A 27,772-nucleotide genomic window follows, 5' to 3' on the forward strand; every position below is an offset into this window, starting at 1 on the left:
GTATTTGGTCACATTCACGTGTTTAGCAGATGTTATTGCGGGTGTAGCGAAATGCTTGTTTGTGTTTGTGCTCACCTGTGTGTATTAGTGTAAATAAATGTGTGTATGTGTGTGTCCTCTACCTGATCCAAGCGTAGCATCAGCTGGTAGGCCTGGGAGAGGTGTGTGTGTTTGGCCCTCAGAGCCTTACTGAGCGTGTCACAGCGGTGACGTAGCTCGTTGCAGCGCTGCACGATCAGGGCCATGGCGTAGTGGTGACAGGCTGCCAGCTGATGACCATGGAGGATGATGGTCTGGGCACGGGCCATCTCCTCCTAGCAACACCCAGGACACCACTGTCAATTACATACAATAACATGCAGGAGGTCTACACACATACAGTATCACCATAGCAAATACAATTCAATCCTAGCTCCACAGCCAATGCTGTTACCAAAAGCACGTGAGACCCAGAGAAGACGATCTTTGCCAACCACCATTTGTAGGTCAGGTTTTGAGGCTTAAGTATACACTAAGTGTAGTCTTGGTGTCCTTGATCTGATGAGGGAGTGTGTAAAAGGTAAATACTGACCTGTGCGTGAGCCTCCAGGCTGTCCAGGTCCCTGAGTGTCTGTTCTGTCTGAGTCAGCGTCTCCCCTGACAACGACACCTCCCTCTCCTGGGTCGCCAGACGCTCCAGAGACAACTCCATCTGACCACAAGAGGAGAGAGAGACATTAGTTCCATAGATATGCACCTCCCAACTTCAAAACACCTCATCCAATATCCAATCGAGCTGTACACCCCATGGGTATCGTCAAGAGTTGCCTCTCGGCATAGGCCAATTAATCAACAATCCATCCATGACGTAAACGGTCGGTCTCACCTCCTGGAAGCTGTGTTCGTATCTGAGCAGCTGGAGGTACTGTTGGAGCTTCAGATGATGCTTCTCAAAGAAGCCGTCAAAGGCTGACTCCATGTCCCTCAGCTGGGCTAGTAGCCTGAAGACCAGCGAGAGATAGAGTGGCCATATATTACAACCTATAACATTTAGGCAGACGGTAGTATGATTATCCCTCTGAGGTTATCTACCTCTGCACAGTCTCCCAGTCCAGCCTGATATCCCATAGTGAATCCTCCTCTCTCCCAGAGGCCTCCAGGCTAGCCAGCAGGTGGCGACCCTCCTTTGATACAGACCATATCGCCTCCTGTACAAGACAGACAAGAAAAATGGCTATAAAACATCAGTGGGTCAATGTAGACTAGATTTCAGTTAGTCTGCCGCTGATACGAGACTGTCACACATTATCATAGAGCCTAGCGTAAAAGGTGTGTGAAACGGAGTGCTGCAGTTATACCTTGAGTTTCCTGTATTTGTCAGTGTGGGTTGAGAGGAGGTGTACGATGGCGGTGCCCTCATCTGGCAGCTCTGTCTCTGCCAGCTTTGTGCCAAACGCCTGCAGCATCTGAGCTATGTCCTTAACTGTCACCGCAAAGCTCTCTATGGCCTGGAGGGGAGCCAGAGAGCACACAACACAGGGACGTCATCACAGTGTTTCTACATTTATACTCTGACGTCATCACTCAGAACGGTGCAGACATACAGGCCAAGTTTGAATGTGTCTCGCCACATCAGACATGTTGTAAAATTTGTGCTGGGGTTCTGAGTCGCTGCATGATTGATGGTATGTAAGTTTAAAGTATGTATGTACTGTTCTCAGGACGATCCAGTCACTGTGGCAGTAATCCAGTGTTCCACCAAACTCTGAGGTCAATTGATTCTCATCAATGTATCTCAGTAGGTCTGTCACAGAGCTCAGCATCACCACCTAATAGAGGAGAGATATAATAATGGACACATTATTGACTGTGTTTAGTAATATGTACATGTGTGGTGAAGTGTTGGATCTGGTAAATGATCTGCCTTACTGGCATCTTGAGCATGAAGTCCTCCTGGCTGAAGCGGAAGCCCAGGTCTGTGACGGTGCGCTGGAAGAAGCTGGTGGGTCTCAGCACCAGCACCAGGTGGAGGTTCCCAGGGAAGGAGGCCTGGAAACAGGGGGGGAAGAGGGACACCATCACTGATGGACAGTGAGCCCTGACAAACCCTGGACCATGCCTTTTACCCAAAACCAGGCCAATCTGTTCACTATGAAAGGAAGGGACTTCTGGATGCATAGCCATCATCTGTTCACCCTGAATGGACATATTGACAGCACTAACAAGCAATCAGGCTCAGGCAGACAAAGCCTCTCAGTCTGACCCACTGTCAATTAAAGGAGGAAAGCTGGACCTATCCTGCCTATCACAGGTGTATTGAAGTTGTCTTCAATAGAAAATGGCTTCACTAACCAAGAGGAGACAGTAGGTAGGCTGAATTCTATTTAGGGATGAGGCTTTGATTTAACTTCAGAGCGATTTTCAGCAGCAGACATCACAAGTAGAGCATTTAGGATGACAATCTTATTAGCTCAATTGGAAAAATAATTCACACCCATTTTTATCACATGACTGTGGTGATGCAGGTCTAGCCTTACTAACATATGGGTTTGGTATAATTCAAGATGCCAGCCGTTAAAACTTAAATATGGATAGGACATCGACATAAAACAGTGGGAAATGTTGATTATTCCACAAAGAGCTTGGATATTAATTTGACGTCGCCATCTAAATCTAGCTTTAGGTTACTTCAAACATGCACACTGCCCTTCAAGCTCAACATGCTAAATATTGCAGTCGGGTTTGTATTCACATAAGCAAGCCATCGTTCTCTGTCTTGCTGCATCAATTGCATGACGAGGCTAAAATCAGGCTCTGCACCGCAGTGCTTATGCTTAAGCTGCAGCCAGTGAGCGATGCCGCATTCACCCTGCCCACCCAAACTTGACCACAACTCTTTAATCAATAAATCAAACTATTTAAAAAGCGTGTTACCGGGCTCCTCCGTATCCTGGGCAATCCTCGGCGCTGGTAACTCACAGCCATTGTGTTTACAGCCATTTATACGATCATGCTATCATTCTAAATGTCGCCGTCCCGAAGCTTATAAATCGGTGCCAATGCCGGCTACTGGTTCCCTTTACTTGGCTGCGGGGCCACAGCCGCAGCATCAACGCTGCTGCGACGATGAGGGTGGCAGCGCTGTCTGCAATCTCTTCCTCTCATCGTGCGCCGAAATATAGCGTCATCAGCTAATATCCACGTAATTGAGTGCTGGCTAATGCATCTTCATTCCCTTGCCACGGTACTCAAGTTTCATACCGTGAGTACAGAACATTTTATTTGAAAACTATGCATGAGCAATAATAAACAGTGACAAAGCAACTGCAGTATTTGACAGATATAGTCACGACGAAGTATTTTAATGAACTTAAGACCGAGAGACGAGACCATCACAAAACAGCAGGAACTGAGCGCTGGGCAATTCAGCACCATGGACAGCTCCCCACTCTGACGTCCAGTCTGTCTAGTGCTGAAATTCTGAACTGGATTTTTGTTTTTTGCATAGCAGCAAATCATATGTTCAAGACTATAACTCGCTCACCGCAATTCTGGCAAGTGCTGTTTTGATTGAGGTCCAAGTATCCAGTCGTCTGTCTAAAATGATGATGAATTTTACACCTGGTTGTCGTGCTCTGCAAACACAAGCAATAAAAGGATTATTTGAACACATGTACTTTTCACTTAACAAATGTTTTACTTTTACTAGTCAAATATAATATGCTAAGTTGATTTGACAGCTAACTGCAGCCAAAGACAAATTGTATTTTTTGGTGCAGAAAGAAAGCCTGCAGTGAATACATTAGATCTGTTTACAGGGATGTTCATCGACTCTGTTGACCTGAACTCAAACTCCCCTTTTGGTCCACGTCCAATGATACGATCCCTCCTCCCTAGGATATACCTGCTCTGAGCTGGCACAGAGGACATCAAAATAGATGAGGGACAGAGAGCATCTAGTGCCATATCTGCAAAGAATACTAACTCTGGACTAAAGCAGGCACACACTGCATTGCAGAGAAAGTTATGAGGTGAGAGAGGGAGGGCTAGAGAGATGAGTAGTAGGAGGTCGTGTATTATGTTGGTTCACCCACCGAGGTATGAGGGTGAGGTATGTTAAGACTTTAGCTAAAGACTCCTCTGGTATGTCGCTGAAAGCAGAGTATTCTGGGAGGGTGATAATCACGCTGGAGTCCTCACCACGCCCACCTGGAAAGAAAAACAGTTTCATATGAACTATCCCACTCAACAGTGTACTAAACGATTATATTATGTTCTTTGCTGACCCCTCATTTAAGTAGTCTATAAAATGTTGGATGAACTGAGAACAGCTTTGTCAGTGTTAGTTTCTACATGTCACTCCTACTTTTACAGGTCGTAGACACTGACTGAATCTACACAGCCAATGTTAACACAGGTCAGAGGTTATGAACCCAAAATAGATATTCCTGAGTAAAGACCTCCCACCTGACAGGTAGGCCACCTGCTTTTCAATGTAGCCGTCCACCTCCTTCATACTCATAGGGACTGACACCTCTGTGGGAAGGAGAGAGCGATAGAAAGAGGGAGATATTAGAACAATGGGGTCAGAGGCCTCTTTGAAAGTGTCAACCCATGGTGATCTTACATAACATTATGATTTAACAGAGGGATTTACTGCCACCCAGTGGTCGTATGTAAAACAACATCAACATTAGTGATAAGGAAGGTATCAGACTCTCAGCTGTCTGGTTCAAGTCAGTCAATCATTCGGAGGCGGGTCTGGACCACATCTTTCCACTGTGACATCCAGGCTAGCACAGCAGGAGGCCGTCATTATACCTCTCCACTCCCTTCTCCTGTCACCAGGGGAGAGGCAGCATGGAGTCATATACTGTGTCCAGCCCGCTGTGGTGGCAGGCAGCATTACTCTCTCCTCTCATAACATTACACATTCAACACAGTTGACAGGACTAAAACACTGCCCGTAATATACTGTACATATACAATCAAATAGTGGTATGAGTGAAGCCACAGTGAAGACTGAGTTCACCTCTGTCACGTTGGCATGAAGGATCGAGAGACAGACACAGGAATGCATAATAGTTTTTTTTATTGTACACAAATTATGGCGTGCAGTGTAAAGGCACAGGGACGAACACTATACAAAACACAGGGTTGAAACCTAAACAAAAGATTGAGAACTACCTTGAATAAATAACACACACGCACAATGATAGCACATGGGACGAGACCTGTAATTATCTGCGCAATACAAGTGGCACGGACAGGTGTGCGTAATGAAAGTTCCAGAGGGATCCGTGACAACCTCGAGTAACGAGCATTACATAGCCCTAAAGTAGACATGTTAAAAGTCATTTATAGTCATATATAATTCTCTGCTGTTGACAAGTTCATGCAACCGATCAAAACGTGCTTTTCTTTCAAAAACAAGGACATTTCTAAGTGACCCCAAAATTCTGAACGGTAGTTGGTAAATTGGCGAGGACACTAGAACAGTCTGCAGAACCCGGCCTCACCCTACTGGAATCTGAAGTCAAATGTCTGCTGATGATGATCTGGTGCTTAGTTCCCCAACCAAGGAGGGCCTACAGCAGCACCTAGATCTTCTGCACAGATTCTGTCAGACCTGGTTCCTGAGAGTAAATATCAGTAAGACAAAAATAATGGTGTTAAAAAAAATGACCAGTTGGCAGGATCACAAATACAAACTCCATCTAGACACCTTTTCCCTAGAGCACACAAAAAAATATACATACCTCTGACCACAGGTAACTTCCACAAAGCTGTGAATGATTTGAGAGACAAGCCAAGAAGGGCCTTCTATGCCATCAAAAGGAACATGAAATTCAATATACCCATTAGAATCTGGCTAAATATACTTGAATCAGTTATATAACCCATTGCTCTTCATGGTTGTGATGTCTGGGGGTCCGTTCACCAACCAGGAAATCACAAAATGGGACAAACACCAAATTGAGACTCTGCATGCAGAATTCTGTAACAATATCCTCTGTGTACAACGTAAAACACCAAATAATGCACGAACAGCAGAATTAGGCCGATACCCGCTAATTATCAAGATCCAGAAAAAAGCCATTAAATTCTACAACCACCTGAAATGAAGCGATTCCCAAACATTCCATAACAAAGCCATCACCTACAGAGAGATGAACCTGGAGAAGAGTCCCCTAAACAAGCTGGTCCTGGGGCTCTGTTCAAACAGCACAATTAGACCCAACAAAATCCTGAGAAAACAAAAAGATAATTACTTGACAGATTGGAAAGTATTAACAAAAAACAAAGCAAACTAGAATGCTATTTGGCCCTAAACAGAGAGTACACAGTGGCAGAATACCTGATCCCTGTGACTGACCCAACTTAAGGAAAGATTTGACTATGTACAGACTCAATGAGCATATCCTTGCTATTGAGAAAGGCCACCGTAGACAGACCTCTCAAGAGAAGACAGGCTACAGTGTCCTTTTCCACGTTGTCGTCGGGGGTAACCGTGTCAGGCAGGGAGTCGGCGTGGGTAGCAGTAATGAGTTCCGCTGATCTCTTGTCAATATTTCATGAGTGTTACTGACACACACAGAGACATTGGCTGGACCAAGCAAAGCTGGCTGGGCCATTCACACACACACAGAGACATGGGCTGGGCCAAGCCAGGCTGGGCTGGGCCATTCCCACACACAGAGACATGGGCTGGGCCAAGCCAGGCTGGGCTAAGCCAGGCTGGGCTGGGCCATTCCCACACACAGAGACATGGGCTGGGCCAAGCCAGGCTGGGCTGGGCCATTCCCACACACAGAGACATGGGCTGGGCCAAGCCAGGCTGGGCTGGGCCATTCCCACACACAGAGACATGGGCTGGGCCAAGCCAGGCTGGGCTAAGCCAGGCTGGGCTGGGCCATTCCCACACACAGAGACATGGGCTGGGCCAAGCCAGGCTGGGCTGGGCCATTCCCACACACAGAGACATGGGCTGGGCCAAGCCAGGCTGGGATAGGCCATTCCCACACACAGAGACATGGGATGGGCCAAGCCAGGCTAGGCTAAACCAGGCTGGGCTGGGCCATTCACACACAGAGACATGGGCTGGGCCAAGCCAGGCTGGGCCATTCACACACAGAGACATGGGCTGGGCCAAGCCAGGCTGGGCCATTCACACACAGCCATCGAGTAGGGTTACAGTCAGGTACTGGTTAGTGTCAGGTTCAAAATGGATATCCTGGACTGGCTGTGTAATAATTAATGTTTCCATGGCTTGAATGTTATGGAGAGCTTGGAAAGGCCACATGTGGTATGTATAAGCAGTTTATAAATTATTGATAAGGGGTTCATAGTGTGTACTTCTGTATAAATTGTAGCTCCTGTACAGCCTACATCAACAACAACTACTAGGCTATGTACTTTTACCTTTGTTTAACTAGGCAAGTCAGTTAAGAACAAATTCTTATTTACAATTACTGCCTACCTGGACGACTCTGGGCCAATTATGTGCCGCCCTATGGGACTGCCAATCACGGCCGGATGCGATACAGCCTTTATAATCATTCACATTGTCATCTCTCAACTATTCATGTTGACACAAGATACAATTTATTCATATCAAATTGGAACTGTAATGAAGAGACAATCTAATTTTGAAAAGGGTAGCTTTTTTTCAGAACGTTGCAAAACTCTGAAACCTTTTGTCCAAAAATGATGCAGAAAAGATAATCCATAATTTTGTCACTTCTAGATTAGACTACTGCAATGCTCTCGTCTCTGGCTTCCCGGAAAATGCAATAAATACACTTCAGTTAGTGCTAAACACGGCTACTAGAAAACTGACTAGCACCAAAACACTTGACAATATTACTCCAGCGCTAGCCTGGCTTCCTGTTAAGACTAGGGATGATTAAGGTTTTTCTGCTAACCTACAAAGCATTACATGGACTTGCTCCTACATATCTCTCCTATTTGGTCCTACCATACATACCTACATGTATGCTACGGTCACAAGACGCAGGCCTCCTTATTGTTCCTAGAATTTCTAAGTAAGCAGGGCTTTCTCCTATAGAGCTCGATTTTTATGGAATGGTCTGCCTACCCATGTGAGAGACGCAGACTCTGAGACCTTTAAGTATTTATTGAAGACTCATCTCTTCAGTAGGAACTATAATTGAGTGTAGTCTGGCACAGGAGTATGAAGGTGAATGGCAGGGCACTGGAGCAACGAACCGTCCTTGACGTCTCTGCCTGGCCAGCTCCCCTCTTTCCCCTGGGATTCTCTGCCTCTGACCATATTACGGCGGCTGAGTCACTGGCTTACTGGTGCTCTTCCATGCTGTCCCTAGGAGGGGTGCATCACATCGTACCAAGATTTTTCACCTTACCTGACTTGAGTGTGTTGAGTACCGATGTGATCTTGTCCTGTTTTGCGACCCCCTCGGGCTTGTGCGGTGGAGGACATCTTTGTGAGCTATACTCAGCCTTGTCTCAGGGCAGTAAGTTGGTGGTCTGTTGACATCCCTCTAGTGGTGTGGGGGCTGTGCTTTGGTAAAGTGGGTGGGATTATATCCTGGCTTGTTGGCCCTGTCCAGGGGTATCGTCGGACAGGGCCACAGAGTCACTCCCCAGACTCTAGTTTCTATCCTCCCTCTTCCTCTCTACCGCACCTGCTGTCTCGTCCTCTGAATGATCGGCTATGAAAATTCAACTGACATTTACTCCTGAGGTACTGACCTGCGGCACCCTCTACAACCACTGTGATTATTTGACCCTGCTGGTCATCTATGAATGTTTTAACATCTTGAAGAACTATCTCCACCCGGCACAGCCAGAAGAGGACTGGCCACCCCTAAGAGCCTGATTCCTCTCTAGGTTTCTTCCTCGGTTCCTGCCTTTCTAGGGAGTGTTTCCTAGCAACTGTGCTTCTACATCTGCTGTTTGGGGTTTTAGGCTGGGTTTCTATATAAGTACTTTGTGACCTCTGCTGATGTAAAAAAAAAAGGGTTTTATAAATACATTTGATTTGATTTAATTTAATGAGAAAAGGGGCAATATCCGTCATCTAGATATGATGACAAGCAATCGAAACAATACAGATAAACATAACAGCAAACACACTACAGTTGCCTGTCCTGCATAACTTCAGACAGTATAGTGTTAGATCAGAGGGAGAATGCTTGTGCTGCAGGCAGGCTGAAGTGTTTTGGAAATGCGTGCCAGTCTGTGATCCCAGGAAGTCTCCACCAAGGCTCCTCTCCGATTAGAATCTGCATTCTGTACCACTCATCACATGACGTAAATCACTCCGTCTCTGCCTGGCCTGCTAAACAAGATGCACAACACACTGGACCTCCAAATCATGCTTTCTACTTGGCAGCCCTACAGCTAGGAAACAATTATTCCCGCTGACTCAATTCGTCAAAGCATCCAAGCACCAAAGCCTAGTCAGGTGACTTCACTGAGTAGTGTTTGCTAAGCATGGCTGGGTCCTGAGATAGACTCCCAGGCAGCCAGACAGATTAAAGGCCCAGGGTAAAGCAGGGCTGGCTTTAGCAGGTGATCTGTGATAGCGTCTGTTTACTGGGCAGGGTGATAGGAGTCCTGGTGGATTAAAGCCGAAGTGAGGCAGCCATGTGTTTTTTGCTCAATATCATCATTAGCCAACCGGTTGAAACTGGCTCAAATGCATGCAATAGTCTTCCAACAAGACTCTGGTTATTTTACTACATGGCTTCAGAAGCCTCACAGATCTTACCTTATTGCTGGAATAAAAGTGTTGTGTGTATACATCCTCTGTTTTATAATGGATTAGGAGTTCTCCATCTAATAGAACACAGAGGGTTGTCTTTAATGGAAGCCTCTCTAATGCAAATTTGGTTGAGTGTGGTTTGATTCCAGGCTATATCACAACTGGCCATGATTGGAAGTCCCATAGGGCGGAGCACAATTGGCCCAGCGTTGTCCGGGTTAGGGTTTGTCCGGGGTCGGCAGTCAGTCATTGTAAATATGAATTTGTTCATAACTGGCTTGGCTTAAATAAATAAAAAATAAATAAAAAAAATAGGCTGGTGCTAATTATCTCCAAAATTAACAGCATTGTTTTTGGGACAAATCGCTCACTCAATCCTAAACCATATCTAGATCTATTACTGAATAATGTGGTGATTGAGTAAGTTGAGGAGACTAAACTGATGGGGGATTTCTCTCTGCTCTGCTGACAAGTTCTTTTGATGCGCTCATACAGGAGTAATAAAGGCCAGGTGCTCTAAATTGGTAAAAAAATGTATATGTGTATATTTATTATTCTTTAATTGTGATTTGTCAGGGGGTGCTGCAGCGCTCCTACTTCCCAGAGTGCAGCTGTGCCCAGGGCACTCCTTCAGCAACGGGATTGTGTCATTTGGGGGCGAACAGCACACATTTTACTAGATAAGACCATACCAAGAAGGGTGCCACTCAACTTCAGTGATATCACACATGACTGGCACTGCCATGATGGCAGGCTGTGGGCCTACTGGGCGGGCTGAGGAGGGTAGAAACTTCTTCAGCCAACAGTCACTGTGATGTCTCATAGAAGTTACATTGTGTGAAGAGGGAGAGTAATATACTGCACATGGACAAACCTCTTGAGACAGAAAGAGACCAGCACAGACATGCAATAATCACACACATGCAGTCCCTCAAGTTTACCTACACACATTACACAAAGAGCCATGGCTTAGACTGTTTTGAGGTCAGCAGATATTTTTACCAAACAGGGATTTCAGTGCTAAGGAGATTATAGTGGTGGGCTTGGTAGAGGCAAAGTGTTGGAGGAAATGTCACACATCTAGGCTCATGTGCCGTGACTTGTTTACCTGATTTAGAATTTGGGATGTTTCAAGCTGCTTCTTTTGAGTAGCATCAATGTGCAGCAAAGCGAATACATTTTTTTGTGATATTCTGTTGTGAAGTGGGACAGATAATGAATGTGTATACCGCAACATCTGCACAGACAACTATTTCTATGAAAAACACCTCTTAGTAATTGGAGTCTGTTTGTCAGGGGTTGACAGGTTTAACTGAAGAGGTTTGTTATGGGGTCTTTAGGCTACGTTTAGACAGAAAGCCCAATTCAATTTGTTTTTTCACTCATTGGTCTTTTGACCAATCAGATTAGCTCTGAAAAATATCTGATATGAAAAGACCTGATGTGATTGGTGGAAAGACGAATTAGTGGAATGAATATCAGAATTCAGCTGCCTGCCTATTGTGTGGCGCAGAGGTCTAAGGCAGTGTATCCCAGTGTTGTAGCGTCACTACAGACTGGGGTTTGATCCCAGGCTGTATCACAGCCAGCAGGGATAGGGTGTCCCATAGGGAGGCTTACAATTGGCCCAGCGTCGGTCCGGATTAGGGTAGGGTTTGGCAGGGGGGCTCTTCCTTGGCTCATCACGCTCTAGCAACTCATTGGGTGGGCCGGGCCAAATCATTTACTGTGTAGGCCAGGGGAGGACCATCCTCAGTGAATTTCATAAAAAGTGAAATATTAAAGTTATCCTTTTTAGCTAAAACTATGTTAAATATATTCACATGTAAATCATTTATTAAAACACACTGTTTTGCAATACAGTAGCCTCAGTAGCACTCTAGAGTAGCACCATGGTGTAGCTGGAGGACAGCTAGCTTCTGTCCTCCTCTGAGTACATCGACTTCAATAGAACACCCCTTCCATATACTTACCCAGTAATTATGACAACTTCCAGGGGAAGTTCTCTAACCTATCAGAGCTCTTGCAGCATAAATTGACATGTTGTCCACCCAATCAATTAAATATATCCAGTACATAATTAAAGCATAAGCTACAGCTAGCTAGCACTGCAGTGAAATTACATTTGGTGAGTAATTGACTCCAAGAAAGAGAAAGATAATAGTTGAACAGTTTTGAAAAAAATATTTATTCCAAAATAAGGAGAAGCAATAGAGAGAGCTATACTTAATTGTATTTAAAAAAAGATATAAAATAAACTTAGCTAGTGAATGCAGCTAGCTAGTTCAGCCTACTCAAACACCTGCCTCAAACAGAGAGGAATGCTACGTTAGCTAGCTGGCTATGGTGAACCAACACTGGAACTCTTTCAAGTCAAGGCTTTTGGATTGATTAATTTATTGCCATCGGGGCCCGCCGGTGTAACTGCTAAACTGCTTGCTGACTGTACTGCATGATTGCAGAGGGTTTACTAACACGTTAGTTTTAGTAGCTATGTTGACTAGGATGTGATAATGTAGGCTGTGTAGCGGTTAGCGGTTATGATATGAAGGTATGAAAAGGTTTCTTAAACAGAAGCAAATGGAATGAAACAAGGATAAACATACCTGAATTCATCCAATAGAAACTCTCATTTGCAACTGTTGGACTAATGATTACAGCCTATATCAGCTAGATGCAGACAAGAGCGTACAAGGCGGTATTACTCAAAATTCTCTCAAACTGTGCACCTACGTTGTAAATTTTCATTCATAGGCTAGGTTGCAGCAACCTCATGATGGGTATAAGGAAATTAGAGTATAATGTAGTAGCCTAAAACTATCACTGTTACATTGAACTGGGTGAATGGAATATGAATGACAGTCACCCAATATTCTGTAATAGAAACAAGGCCATATATTATATATTATCCTCACTCATGTTAAAACGGCACCGACCGCCAGTGGTGTAGGCTGTGTGTAAGTTCAGGATTAACTGCAGGAAGCGTGATGGGGCTTCAAAATGACCCATTCTTCACACAACTCATAGGATAGCAGTTTGTTAAACCCTGTCTGCCATGTTTCTTCACACACAGAGGTAAATGATATTGACAGGTCAAAATACAACCAGGTGGAGGCAGGTGAAGACTTACAGGTAACTGATCTGTAGTGTGTGTGTGTGTGTGTGTGTGTGTGTGTGTGTGTGTGTGTGTGTGTGTGTGTGTGTATGAAGGTTTTTCCATATACTGCAGTGTCTACTTGTTCTCTTGGCAGATTCAGCCCAACCCACGGAACGTAGCTCACATTACACACACATTATTACACTGAACCAACTCCGCCTGGTAAAAATAGAAAGTCTGGGGCAGGGCCTTTTCCCCAATGTCCCCATTACCTTCACACACAGGCCAGCCTGTGGACAGGGACAACACCCACACAGAGGGGAAGTACAGGGGCACAGGTCAGTAACCAAGGTGACAACGGAACAACAACAACAAAGCAGTGCCAAAGGTCACCAACACAATCATGTTAGTCCTCTATAGAGAAGAGAATGAACTATACTAGAGCAGGTATTCCCAAACTGGGGTATCAATGCCGTCGGGAGTACGCCAAATAAATATGTGATCACATTTTTTAAAATAAAACATTTTTTTCCTTCACATTTACTAACAGTTCGTGCGATTTTTCCAACGGAGCTGTAGATTTGGATGAGGTTTTTTTCTCGCCTGAGTAGCCTCTTTTCACTGCCAAAAATAGCGAAATAAGAACACAATGTCATAAACAGGCAGCCTAGTCAAATAATTAACATGCACTCACATTAACAGTTACTCTCTCGCGGGAATTCCACCAACGGTCCGTATGTAGCTGCTGCTCATTCCGTTTGCTCAAAAATGGATAAATGGTTCAAAAAAGTAAGGCTCGTGTCCATAGAGACACATACCAGCTCTACTGGTAGTACTGCTACTACCAGCAGTACTACACCTGCACCTGTTGACAACAAGTAGTTCTGCTTCCAAAAGCACATCCAATGCTAGCATCAGTAATTCTACATTTGTTGTTAGCCCAGCTAGCATGAACACTGACAGCTGTGAATCTGATGCAGCCAAAGAGCTACTGCCCCCTTACCCGGGAAAGCACCGAACAACAGACGGGGATGTTGGACGATCGAAGAGGCGCAAATATGATGAGAACTACATTGATTTGGGGTTCACTTATATTGGGAGTAGTGCCGTTCCTCAGTCAGTGTGTTATATGTGCAAAAGTAGTCTCACAACTCTGAAACCTTCACTCTTACGCAGATATTTAGAAACAAAACTTAACAATTTGAAAAATAAGCCAGGGGAGTTTTGAGCGAGAATTAAGACGACTTTCGAGTATTAAGACATGTATAAAAGCAACGGATACCATTAATAAGAAGGGGCTAGAAGCGTCTTATATGGTGAGCTACCGAGTGGCTAGGACAGCCAAGCCCCATACTATTGTGGAGGACTTAATTCTCCCTGCTGCTGCGGATATGGATGGGACAATGCAGGGGGAAGAGGCCAAAAAAAAACTATACAGACAACATCTTCATCAAACAACACTGTTTAACGATGCATCAATGACATGGAAGGAGATGTTTTGAAGACATCCTCTTCTGTAAACCACTAGAAACCAGGACAACAGGATATTATATTTTTAAAGTACGTGACAGCTTTGTGACATCAAATGGACTTTGTTGGTCAAGATGTGTTGGTATCTGTACTGATGGTGCAAAAGCCATGACAGGGAGACATAGTGGAGTGATAACACGCCTGCAAGCAGTTGCTTCCGACGCCACTTGGGTACACTGCAGCATCCACCAAGAGGCTCTTGCTGCCAAAGGAATGTCTGACAGCTTGAAAGACGTTTTGGACACTACAGTGAAAATGGTTAACTTAGTTAAAGCAAGGCCCCTGAACTCGTGTATTTTCTGCACTATGCAATGATATGGGCAGCGACCATGTAACGCTTTTACAACATACAGAAGTGTGCTGGTTATCAAGGTGCAAAGTATTGACATGTTTTTTTTAATTGAGAGACAAGTTTAAAGTTCTTTACTGACCATAATTTTCTCTTATCTGACAGCTTGCATGATGACGAGTTTCTCACACGACTGGCCTATCTGGGTGACATTTTTTCTCGTCTAAACGATTGGAATCTAGAATTACAGTGACTCTCCGCAATTATATTCAATGTGCGGGACAAAATTGAGGCTATGATCAAGAAGTTAGAGCTCTTCTATGTCTGCATTAACAAGGACAACACAGGTCTTTCCATCATTGTATGATTTTTTTTGTGCGCAAATGAACTCAAGCTTACGGACAATGTCAAATGTGATATAGCGAAGCACCTGAGTGAGTTGGGTGCTCAATTATGCAGGTACTTTTCCGAAACGGATGACAAACTGGATTCGTTATCCCTTTCATGCCCTGCCTCCAGTCCACTTGCCGATATGTGAACAAGAGAGCCTCATCGAAATTGCAACAAGCGGTTCTGTGAAAATTGAATTTAATCAGAAGCCACTGACAGATTTCTGGATTGGCCTGCACTCAGAGTATTCTGCCTTGTCAAATCGCACTGTTAAGACACTGATGCCCTTTGCAACCACGTACCTATGTGAGAGTGGATTCTCGGCCCTCACTAGCATGAAAACTAAATACAGTCACAGACTGTGTGGAAAAGGATTTAAGACAGACTTTCTCCATAACAACCCAACATTGCAGATTTATGTGCATCCTTTCAGCACACCCTTCTCATTAACCTGTGGTGAGTTATTCACCAGTCATGTAAGATGGTTAAATAAAGAGCTAAATTATTTATTATTTGTGCTCTGTCACTTCCCACGATTCAGGTTGTGACAAAAACTCACTCATTCTTATGTTTAATAAAATGTATCGTATGTGTGTGGCAGGCTTACAATGATGGCAAAAAATAACATTTGAGAGTGCGCTGACCCTGGTGCTAGAGGGGGTACGCAGCTGGAGGTTGAATGTTTGAAGGAGTACGGGACAATAAAACATTTGGGAACCACTGTACTAGAGGTACAAACCACCAGGAGCTGTACTGTAACTGAAGTCCAACAAACTGTCATCACAGTTGGAAATGAATCAACACTGATGAGAAACTAGCCCTTTCTTCTTCATTGGATTTGTAAATGAAACACTGATGAGAAACTAGCCCTTTCTTCTTCATTGGATTTGTAAATGAAAAAACACTGATGAAGAATGGGCCAGTTCCTCTTCATTGGATTTGTATTTGAATCCAATAGATATTAAAGGACAGAGGAGAATGTGTAGGGGATATGGTTTCTTGGGCACTGTATCATGTCATCTGTAGCATCTGGACCATGGCAGGGATGCAGCACTACTCCTCTTCATCATTTAATTGTCAGATCTGCCCAACTGGATGCTCTTACCAGATTCCTAATCCTCCCCCAATAGAGGATCATTTTTTTTTTTTATCATTCAACTTGAAAACGCTGCGAGCAACCATTCAGAACTGGACCTGGATAGTTTCCCCGGGAAAGTTCTAATCAATTCAGTGTCACAAAATGTATAATAAATCTATAGTTCATTAATTTCACTGACGGAATGCTTTGTTCGGCCTTTCTCCAAACACACCCAGATGTGGCGTGTACTTACAAATATCTCCTCTACACATGATCGCTATGGATAAAAACCATCCCCACAGGGTTTAGAAATAGCACATTAATCCCTGCATGGCTACGTCATGACCACTGTTGGAGTACAGCAGCAACCATCCCATCAATAGACCTAAAGCTACCCTGTGAGTTTTAATATTGTCCATGTATTATGACGGTGTTACGTCTCCATACAGAATATTTAACATTGCACAATATTTCCCATTGTAGGCTACCATGATATTTAAGACAGTTATGTCCCCATATGCCAGTGATGGGGCAGTACAGGAGAGGTACTTACGCTGCAGTGTGTTCTCTAGCTGAGAGCCAGCCTGCAGAAGGCTGTGATAGCACTCCATTTCTCCCCCTGGCTCCTGCTCGGTCTCCTCCTGCAGTGAAGCTGGGCCCATTCCCTTCCCCCTTATCCACCTCCACAGGGCTGGACAGAACACAAGCAGGCCCGGTAGTGGGTAATGGCTGGTGTCAAGGCCTCACATCCTTATTATCCTACGGTCCTATCCCCAGTCGGACTCCACTTCCAGGGGGGTAGAGAGGAAGCTTCAACCCACTTTTCCCTGTAGATCCAGGGACCCAGTCAGGAGGCTCCCAGGGGATGGATCGGATCCTGAGTCACCTTGAGCCGCATGCACAGAAGAACCCAGTACAGCAGAGGAGGAAGTGTGCAGTCCACACAGAAAATCAATGGTAGGTTTTCCGGCTGCTGTGGCCAAGACAGTCCAGAATCAACGATGCACTTCTCCCTCACACACTCACTAATATTCAGTCCAGTGAGGGACTATCTTGTTCTCAGCTACAGCCACTAACCCTTAATGAACACCAGTCTGCCACTTCAAAACAAACACTGCACCCTCCATCTGGCCACACTCTTTTTCCTCTGTGCCCTCCCTTTATCCCCCTCTTGCCCTCAGTCTGGATTTTAGTGCGTCAGCTCTGCCGCTGCTGAGGCACAGTGGCTCCCATCCTGACACACTGCCAACTCCCTCCCAACTTTTAAGACTCCTCCTTCTCTCCGCTTTCCTCCGTCTTAGTGGTCACTCTATTCCTGTAGCAGATTGTGGGCTGATTCCACACAGCGCTGCCTGGCTGACCTACCGCATACAGCACTGCTGGGCTATCTGACACGAGTGTTACTGCTTCCTCCTACTCAATATTCTGGGACACACACAGAGAACCGTGTGCTACACATTTAAGTGTCAATAGAGCCATTGTAAACGGTACATTATTCTGCCGTTCTTGTCTAAGCCAACAAATTGTTCTGCCCATGCAAGTGCACACACATTAATACACAACGGACACATTCAAACGAAGGCACAGGAACATGAACGGGTGTCATTGTACAAAATAGACACAGCTTCACTCATCTCCACTCCCCCAGTTACTCTGCCTACGTCTCCCCTCAACCGACCAGGACTCAGACACACGTGAATCCACAGAAGGAGTAGAGTAACAGAAGGATATGAACATACATTAATACACACACAGTGTCGGGTGGTGCTGTGGTGGCAGGTTGAGTGGCGTGCTACAGGGCCACTCGGCCAGCGGTACGTCTGAACTCTGCTGTGGAGCTCTAGCCTTCAGCAGCCCCGTTGATCCAGATAAGCCTCTCAGCCACCTCATTACCGTAGCGCATCTGCTTGGTGTGGCCAGGCGTACACGCACAGTCCACAGGCGGCTGGTGGTGCCTTAATTGGGGAGGATGGGCTCATTGTAATTGCTGCAACATAATAAATGGTACCAAATACATCAAAACACAGTTTCCCTGAGTCTGATACCATTTCATTCACTCCACCCCAGCAATTTTAATGAACCATCCTCCTATCAGCAGCCTCCTGTGGTACACACACGTGCAGTCCTGCAAAGCCCACACTAACAGATCATGCTAAGCACAAGACAAGTATGCTTGCTGATACACAAGTTCACTCAAGCATACCACAAGTTCATAAATAAAAACAAGACATTCATAATATTGTGATTTATTACAGAAAACTGTGTTGAACAAACTGGTCTTAAAGTGCTACATTCAGGTCGGAGGTTCAGAGTGCCGAGGCTGGAGCCCGAGGGGCCAGATGTGGGGTGGTCCTGGGGCCAGACGTGTGGTGGTCCTGGGGCCAGGGTGAGGTGCCCATTTTGTGCCCGTCACCCCACGGCACCCCACCCCAGCGGTCACCCGTGGGACAGGGCCATTCTCCACATTCATCCAGCCGCTCGTGCTTTTTTTTTTGGGACGTTTCGGTTATTCTTACAAAAATGGCTGGAAAAAGGGTTGCATTAAAAATACAATCACTTTTTTTTTTTTTTGGTCAGGCAAAACACGAGAAACCAATACATTTTGTAAGCTTTTGAAAACAGCATCTGTAATGCACCCCCCCCCCTCATATAGTAAGTCCTACTCCTACCCCGACCTAGCACGCAGCCCAGGCAGGTCAGAGTCCAGTGGTATCTCCACGCTAGTCTGAGCACAGCCCATACTCAGCCCCCTGATAGCTTTAGTGTTTCAAAAGGAAACGTTACATAGAGTCCTCTGTAATATCTCCATCTGGTGTACACAACCCTCTGGGCACTCCACACCCTTGAAATCAAGAAAAATATATACATTTCACCCATATGAAAGGATGGAAAATCACATTTGGCATGGAGGGGACACCAGGTTGCATATGCTCAGTATCATGTACAGCCAGCATGTAGATGTTACAGTATCTCCAACCACTAAGGATCTGGAATGAAGTCCATCTGAACTAAAGCTACTGAACTTAGGAACTACAGCCATCATTATAAAATATTTGATAGTTATGGCATTTTTTTTTAAGGACAAGACATACCCCTCTGTGCCAGAAATACCAGAAGCTCCATTCAAAGCCTAGATATGGCTTGACTGACCTCTAACCAGTGCTCTGTAATCTGACCTGCGACCAGAACGGTGGAGGGAACAGGATATGGTGTAAGGTAGGACATATGGGTTGGCACAGGGGCACACATCTCGTCTGAAGTAACGCAGGCATACTGAAATTACACAATAAAACAAATACGTAATAAAAATATAACATTTGTGGGTAAAATTACACAGAACAATAAATATGTCAAATAGATTCTTACACGTTCCAAAAGAAAAATCCCCCCGTAGTATCTAAAAGTGATTCAAATCATGGTATGTAGAAACGGAATGTATGAAGCACTAACACCAGAGGTCAGTAAGAAACCCTTCTCAGATATCCTAAATAGATATGGATGTTGATGTAAGGTCAGCAGGTGGTCACATTACCTGATGAGCAAGTCTGGAGTTGGGATCGTTACCTTTGACAAACACTAAGTGGTAATGGGACATAGATACCTCATTTTAGGCCTTTAGTGCATGTGCGTATTAGTGAATGCGTAGGTGTGTGCGCATTATGCGTGTGTTTCGGAATATGACAAAATGTGCCTTTCTGACCGCATGCCCAAAGGAAAATCCTCAGAACTCCTGATGTCCTTTAGAGGACAGGTCATGACAACCACGTGCTAATCTACAGGGAAGCTACAGGTATTCCTATGAAAACACTGTACGTGTCTCAATGAAACACACAGGTTGCTTTTTAGGCCATCGATCCCATCCAGTACAGCTGGGTAACCGATGTATGAGAAACACATTCACACAAACAACTTGCTCACACTGCAACATATTTTGCAATATTTGGACGGTGCTGGGCATGACATGCATCTCCCCAGGTCAGATACATTTTTGGCTTCAAGCACTAGGCATTCAAACAGGTTCAGATCTATAGCTACAGCACATGTAATAATTTACACAATCCAATTGGGATTTTCTTATATTATCACCGGCCTTCTGCTTGGAAGATACATGTCACGCTCCAGACACGGAACCAGGTAGAAACGTTGGCAAGCACAAGTCATTACCGGTCATTTTGATTAACTCACATACACTTTTTGGGAAGATGGGAAAATGGAGAATTAAACCAGTACTGGGGATGTGCCTCTAAACCCTCCCGTAACCCAGTAGGGGGCTGTGCCTCTAAACCCTCCCTTAACCCAGTAGGGGGCTGTGCCTCTAAACCCTCCCTTAACCCAGTAGGGGGCTGTGCCTCTAAACCCTCCCTTAACCCAGTAGGGGGCTGTGCCTCTAAAGATATTCAGTAACTCGTGTGCAGTGTCGTCTGTATTGAGCGAACATGCTTTCTTGATCCCTGGACTGGAATCATGTAACTTACAGTACCAGTCAAAAGTTTAGACACCTACTCATTCAAGGGTGTTTATTTCTTACTATTTTCTAGAATAATAGTGAAGACATCAAAACTATGAAATAAGACATGAAATAACGTAGTAACCAAAAAAAGTTACATCAAAATGAATTTGATATATTTTATATTCTTCAAAGTAGCCACCCTTTGCCATCATCAGTAGTCACCTGGAATGCATTTCAATTAACAATCTGTGCCTTGTTAAAAGTTAATTTATTTCCTTTCCTTCTTAATGTGTTTGAGCCAATCAGTTGTGTCGTGACAAGGTAGGTGTTGGAAACAGAAGATAACCCTATTTGGTAAAAGACCAAGTCTATATTATGGCAAGAACAGCTCAAATAAGCAAAGAGAAACAACAGTCCATCATCACTTTAAGACATGAAGGTAAGTCAATCCAGAAAATGTCAAGAACTTGGAACGTTTCTTCAAGTGCAGTCGCAAGAACCATCAAGAGCTATGATGAAAGTGGCTGTCATGAGGACCACCACAGGAAAGAAGACCCAGATTCACTTCTGCTGCAGAGGATACGTTCACTAGAGTTAACTGCACCTCAAATGAGCCCAAATAAATGCTTCAGGGTTCAAGTAAGACAGATCAACATCAACTGTTCAGAGGAGATTGCGTGAATCAGGCCTTCATGGTCGAATTGCTGCAAAGAAACCACTACTAAAGGACACCAATAAGAAGAGACCTGCTTGGGCCAAGAAACACGAGCAATGGACATTAGACAGCAGAAATCTGTCCTTTGGTCTGATGAGTCCAAATTTGAGATTTTTGGTTCCAACCTAGGTGAATGGATGATCTCCACATGTGTGGTTGCCACCATGAAGCTTGGAAGAGGTGTGATGGTGCTTTGCTGGTGAAATTTTCTGTGATTTATTTAGAATTCAAGGCACACTTAACCAGCATGGCTACCACAGAATTATGCAGCGATACACCATCCCACCTGGTTTGCGTATATTGGGACTATCATTGGTTTTTCAACCTCCAGACTGTGTAAGGGCTATTTGACCAAGGACAGTGATGGAGTGCTGCATCAGATGACCTGGCCTCCACAATCACTCAACCTCAAACCAATTGAGGCAGTTTGGGACGTATTGGACCACACGCAGAGTGAAGGAAAAGCAACCAACAAGTGCTCAGCATATGTAGGAACTCATTCAAGATTTTGGGAAAAGCATTCCTTACAAAGCTGGTTGAGAGAATGCCAAGAGTGTACAAAGCTGTCATCAAGGCAAAGGGTGGCTACTTTGAAGAATCTCAAATACATCTTGATTTCTTAACAGTTTTTTGGTTACTACATGATTCCATACGTGTTATTTCGTAATTTTGACATCTTCACAATTATTGTACAACGTAGAAAATAATAAAAAGAAAAGAAAAACCCTTGAATGAGAAGGTGTTCTAAAACTTGACTGGTACTGTACAAACTATTTGGGCCTGGAACTGTGGAATCTGTTTCAGAAAGTTAAGTAATATTTTTGTTTGAACAAACCTTGACCTAAACACACAAGTAATAACAAGTGGAATGTGGCATTCATGGAGCCTCCTTCGTTTCATGCAGATGAATCATTCTGGGTCCGTGGAGGTGTGGCTGCATGTTAGAACACAGCAGATCATAGTAGTACTACTGACAAGGTAGCCGTGTACGCATTCATTTCGATTTTTTAAGAAAGAAAAAGAAACTGCCGAAACTCATGCCTCCTGTCTGAATAGTGCAGTAAAGCCGTTGTAAAAAACAGCCTGTGCTGCGTGGGCCAGTGGTGCAGTACTCTGCAGACATGCAGAGGGAAACAGGAAGAGGGTGACAGGAGTCCATCCCTGGCTCTTCTAGCATCTTTTCTATTTTCTTTTTGTCAATTTCCATTTTCTTTTTAGATCAGGCAAAAGTGCTGGCAGCCAGCTTGACTGCCATGGGGGCCTGAAAGACACTGGCCGCAGTATAGTTAACCCTCCTTTCTGACCTTCACTCCTGCCCGATCAGGTGCTTGTAGGACAAGGGCGTGACAGCAGCGATCTGGAGAGGACAAACACACAGAGACAGAAGTCAGTCCACCACCATAGACAGAATCCTGCTCCTGCCAAATGCCAACCACTGGAAGGTGGCAACAAAGAGCAACACCATGACAGACACCATTAAATGTTGACCACAAAAATCAAATAGAATTGACCACATAACCCCAAATAAAATTGATTGGACACACCTCCCCTGAAAACAGATAAACTCAAATCAAATCATAGAATATCTACTGCTCTGATATCATGTGATCATCCCTGATGATTCTAGAAGTGTATGGAACCCAAGAAGACCATGAGGCGATAGCCGAGGATTAAGACATGTGAGATTAGCCCTCGTTTTACCTGGATGTTTTTAGGAGGGAGTCCTCTGAAGGCTGGGAAGAATAGAGAAGCAGGTTAAATACAGGCGATAGATGGGAGCGTAAAGCCTGGTGTTAACCCAGACTTGCCAATAAACAGAACCAGGGCTCCCAATTAGCATTTTACATTGGTAGCACTGTTGCACCCAAATTATTTTAAAGTTAGGAGCACCACATAACATTTAGGAGCACCAGGAAATGTCATTTTAAAATCGATTGAGATATACAGACTATATGAATTGTATGTACTTTTGAAGCACATTTTGTATCCTAGAAAGTAATATCTAACACTGTTAAGACATTTGTTTATTATCTCCACCAATGGAGATGCATCCAGCAAAACCGTAGCGCCGGTAACATGGTCACAACTGTCCAACGGTTCTGGCTACAGACGGGCGGTTCTCTCTGTAGTAATGGTGCAACCACCACGGTCAGGAATCTGCACTCACTTTCTTATCTAGGGTACTCGGAAACAGCGAAGGGGCGGCAGGTCGTCTCTCCGTTTGAGGTGTAAAATCGTTCTGCCCTTGAGAAAGGCAGTTAACCCCCCCCCCACAAGAACTGCTCCCCGGCGCCAATGACGTGGACGTCGATTAAGGCAGCCCCTCCCTTAATCATTAAAACAATTATAATCTGGCAGATATGTTTGTAGTCGCACTGGTGCTCCCAAATTAAAACGTCAGGTCACACAGCAAAAATATTGGACCAATACAATTTTATTTTATTTGACACATTCACTCCAGGCAACGGTCAGTTCATTTTGATGTAGGAAGAGCAACATACAATCAGGCAAAGGAAAGGGGTAACAGAATGTAGTACTTGCAAATGGAAAATACAAGACGCCAGTAACACACAAGTAGTACATTGCACATGCAACCAGGAGGGACACCACAACCACCATATAAATGACAACTCCATAAGGGGAGAAATGAAAAAGGCAGATTACGAGGTCCGCAATATTTCATTAGGAATAAAGAGGAAAAAGAAAAACAGACACATTCACACACTGATGAGACAGATGAATCCCCGATCCTCAACGGAGTCCATACTTAGTCAAAAAGGTAACTGGAAATCCTTAAAGACCACATGCAAGGCCACAATGAGCCGGTCGTCTACTGGGAGGCTGAAAAGAGCATAGACTGTCCTGGCTTAGTGGATCATATTGGAAAAGGCTCCCCTTCTGACATCAATTTATACATTCGGACACAGTTAAATGTTTATCCAAATCTTTGTCCATAAGAATGAATGTACATATTTCACAAGCAAAAATATGACGCAGCCATTATGAACAATACACTTTTCAGCCAACCAGTCAGGGCTCAACACACAGGAAGTATGGGTTACAGTAGCCATGAGAGGACTGAACCAACTTCTTAAAAGAAGATGTTGAAGGCACGGGAAGCAGGATTCTGGTTACAGTTAAAGAGCACTGGGTCTCGGCAGATCTAGACAGCTAAAGGGTTTCTTTTGGGGGGTATTTGATTGTTTTAACTAAGGGGCAGAGTTGGGGGTCGGTACCTGTTCATAGGATAGTATTGGACTCGTCTGAAAAGGTTTTCATGAGCAGGGGCCTGGCTGAAGACCGGGGAGACTGGGTTTCCCCCTCGCCAGACTGAACCACCGGCTTCTTCTGGAAGGGTGAAGCAAGAGACACTAATGGCACCTCGTGCTGACAGACAGACACTTACACACTTGAGACAGAAGTTGGATAATGTAATGTAGTTTAAAACACACACACTCTCCTTGGTGAATTCTCTCTCCTCTACCCAGGAGGGTCAATGTTTTAGAAAGCTTGCGTCGTTCTTAATGTCGCATTATTTAAGGTCAACACAAAGCCATCTTAATAGACTAATACACATTATTGGTACAGCTTTCACAATACTTCAAATATCCTTTGGGGCATTTGAGTGACTTTAACTAGAAAGTTATGATTAAAAAGACACATTCATAGCAACACACAACCACCCAGAAATGTCTGTAGTGGCCCACTGCGGTTGTGGTGGGGTCCAGGGTTGGCTGGAGTCTGGAGCACGCTGGCATGCAGGTCAATCTCATTTGTTTGCGTGCTGCATTCACCTGGACAGGCATGCAGAGACAGCAGGCACAGTGGCAGCACGGGCAGGAAAGACACACTGACTGATGCACTCAGACATACTGAATTAGACATAGGACCAACGCTGCAGCAACAAACGAAAAACCACAATTGCTGGGGAAGTGAGATGGCTGGGCATTGGGCAACCCAGCATTTACATAAGCATTCTCAAATGATCCTGAAATAACAAAAAAATTTACCACCCAGTCTAGACAGTGGTTAGAAAGGTAGCTTCTCTTTAACCTCACCATGACCTGAACAGGGAACCTCTAGAATGGTCAATCAAGGCCAACTGGATGTTAAAGGAAGGAGGGGACGAATCTGACAAGCAGGACAGGACAGATGGGAGGAGAGCGGGGGAGCGAGGAGGAGAGTGGGTGGGGGAACAAGGAGTAGAGTGGATGGGGGAACAAGGAGGAGAGTGGGTGGGGGAACAAGGAGGAGAGTGGGTGGGGGAACAAGGAGGAGAGAAAAGGAGAGGCAGTAAAGGGAAAGAGAGAGACCTCAGTCACTCCAGGAGAAGCTGTGAGTACTGGCGGTCTGTGACAGCATGAAGATAGTGGACGTCCCCGACGAAGGAAGCCGTTGCTTGATCTGCAGCAAAGCAGGCAGGACAGAAAGGAAGAAACAGAAGAGGCAATAAGGGGAAGTGAGAGAAGGGGAGAGAGACTGTAGAGAATGTATTAACACAAAGCAGCAGAGTTAGAGAGATAGCATTTAGTTAGGATGGGGCAGAGTCTTATATAGGGTGCGGCAAGATAGCCTCAAGGTTAGAGCGTTCGGCCAGTAACCGAAAGGTCGCTGGTTTGAATACCGGAGCCGGTAAGGTGAAAACTCCCTGTGCACTTGAACAAGGCACTTAAACCCTAATTTCTCCAGGGGCGCCGTGCAATGGTAACCCTGGCAGTGACCCCACTCCCAGCGGGTGTCTCAAGAGGAGGTGGGATACACAAGAAACGCACAAGTGTGTAACAGGACAAATATAAGCATTCCCCAAACTATGAATACATTAACACTCCAGATTCATCCGTCGGAATGCCAGATGGTGAAGCGTGATTCATCACTCCAGAGAACACATGGTGATCTTAGGCTTGTGTGCGGCTGCTAGGCCTCAGAAACCCATTTCTTGAAGCTCCCGACAAACAGTTCTTGTTGCTGACGTTGCTTCCAGAGGCAGTTTGGAACTCGGTAGTGAGTGTTGCAAGAGAGGACAGATCTAGCAGGGCGGAAAGGTGGCATCCAATGACGGTGCCACATTGAAAGTCACTGATCTCTTCAGTAAGGCCATTCTAGTGCCAATGTTTGTCTATGGAGATTGCATGGCTGTGTGCTTGATTTCATACACCTCTCAGCGACCGGTGAGGCTGAAATAGCCAAATACACTAATTTGAAGGGGTGGGCAGATACTTTTGTATGCATGCACGTACAGTTGAAGTCGGACGTTTACATACACTTAGGTTGGAGTCATTAAAACACGTTTTTCAACCACTCCACAAATTTCTTGTTAACAAACTAAAGTTCTGGCAAGTCGGTTAGGACATCTACTTTGTGCATGACAAGTAATTTTTCCAACAATTGTTTACAGACATTATTTAACTTATAATTCACTGTATCACAATTCCAGTGGGTCAGAAGTTTACATGCACTAAGTTGACTGTGCCTTTGAAGAGCTTGGAAAATTCCAAAATAATATAATGGCTTTAGAAGCTTCTGATAGGCTAATTGACATCATTTGAGTCAATTGGAGGTGTACCTGTGGATGTATTTCAAGGCCTACCTTCAAACTCAGTGCCTCTTTGCTTAACATCAAGGGAAATCAAAATAAATCAGTTCTCAATTAATGTTATATCAAACCCTTTTTTGAGGTTACCTGAGAGCAAAAACAACCTAAATATAAATTACATTTAATTAAATGTATTTGGTACCACAGAACTGATTGACAATGAGTTCTATGGTGCACAAATAGCTGCCCACCCAGTGTCCCCGACACCTTTTAATCTGATCTCATGAAAATTCTGAAAATCAATATGAGGTTGTTAAACATTTACATTTATCAGCCATACACACCCACACAAAAAAAATCTAATAACTTGAAATGAATAACCATACCTAATACTTTGAAGGAAAACTAATTTGACTCATGGGGAATTAATTGAGTGACAGACAATACCAGGGGATACTGGCCTCAGAAGGGAGACTGGGGCAAATTTGATTATTCCTGTGATCTCCATCCATATCAACGACACAAATCAGACCGCTATGGAGGAGCTCTTTAACCTCTACAGGATCCATGTCCCGACCTCAGGACGGTTGAGCTAACGCAGGCTAATGTGATTAGCATGAGGTTGAAAGAAAAAAAACAAATGATAAATGATATGGGCAGAAAGATTAACAAGAATTTAAGCTAACTGCACTGTCCATTTTACAGTAGCTATTAGAGTGAAAGAATACCATGCTATTGTTTGAGGAGAGTACAGAATTATGAACTTGAAAATGTATAAATAAACAAAAGGCACATTTGGGCAGTCTTGATACAACATTTTGAATAGATATGCAATAGTTCATTGGATCAGTCTAAAACTTTGCACATACACTGCTTGTGTATGTGCCTGGGCTAGAATAATTCAGAATGGCCTCTTGCATTTCAAAGATGACAGCTGAAAAAAATGTTTTTTTCTTTGTATCA

General features: G+C 44.4%; 2 protein-coding genes across 7 annotated transcripts in view; both read right to left on the reverse strand.

Annotated features, from left to right (window-relative positions):
* mcf2a (MCF.2 cell line derived transforming sequence a) overlaps positions 1-17,407 on the reverse strand; it is a 30,338-nt gene extending 12,931 nt beyond the window's left edge. Inside the window, exons 1-11 of the mRNA XM_031790076.1 lie at positions 16,665-17,407; positions 4,447-4,515; positions 4,074-4,188; positions 3,524-3,614; positions 1,909-2,028; positions 1,692-1,808; positions 1,338-1,487; positions 1,072-1,187; positions 866-980; positions 572-691; positions 123-314 (exon numbers count right to left, since the gene is read on the reverse strand). Of these exons, the coding sequence (XP_031645936.1) occupies positions 123-314; positions 572-691; positions 866-980; positions 1,072-1,187; positions 1,338-1,487; positions 1,692-1,808; positions 1,909-2,028; positions 3,524-3,614; positions 4,074-4,188; positions 4,447-4,515; positions 16,665-16,773 (1,314 nt within the window). The 5' untranslated portion in view covers positions 16,774-17,407. The remainder of the gene's footprint in view (positions 1-122; positions 315-571; positions 692-865; positions 981-1,071; positions 1,188-1,337; positions 1,488-1,691; positions 1,809-1,908; positions 2,029-3,523; positions 3,615-4,073; positions 4,189-4,446; positions 4,516-16,664) is intronic.
* A 934-nt stretch (positions 17,408-18,341) lies between these two features.
* The window catches only part of LOC109905141 (phospholipid-transporting ATPase IG), a 71,289-nt gene continuing 61,858 nt past the window's right edge, over positions 18,342-27,772 (reverse strand). The window contains exons 28-30 of one of the 6 annotated variants that reach the window (XM_020502348.2): positions 24,513-24,624; positions 22,978-23,009; positions 18,342-22,633 (exon numbers count right to left, since the gene is read on the reverse strand). In XM_020502348.2, coding sequence (XP_020357937.1) covers positions 24,517-24,624 — 108 coding nt within the window. In that variant the 3' untranslated portion in view covers positions 18,342-22,633; positions 22,978-23,009; positions 24,513-24,516. Of the gene's footprint in view, positions 22,826-22,977; positions 23,010-24,512; positions 25,681-27,772 lie in introns of all 6 variants that reach the window. The other 5 variants (XR_004203021.1, XM_031790080.1, XM_031790081.1 and 2 more) reach the window with 5 other exon arrangements.

This window comes from Oncorhynchus kisutch, linkage group LG15, assembly GCF_002021735.2.
Source record: "Oncorhynchus kisutch isolate 150728-3 linkage group LG15, Okis_V2, whole genome shotgun sequence".
NCBI classification, from domain to species: Eukaryota; Metazoa; Chordata; class Actinopteri; order Salmoniformes; family Salmonidae; genus Oncorhynchus; species Oncorhynchus kisutch.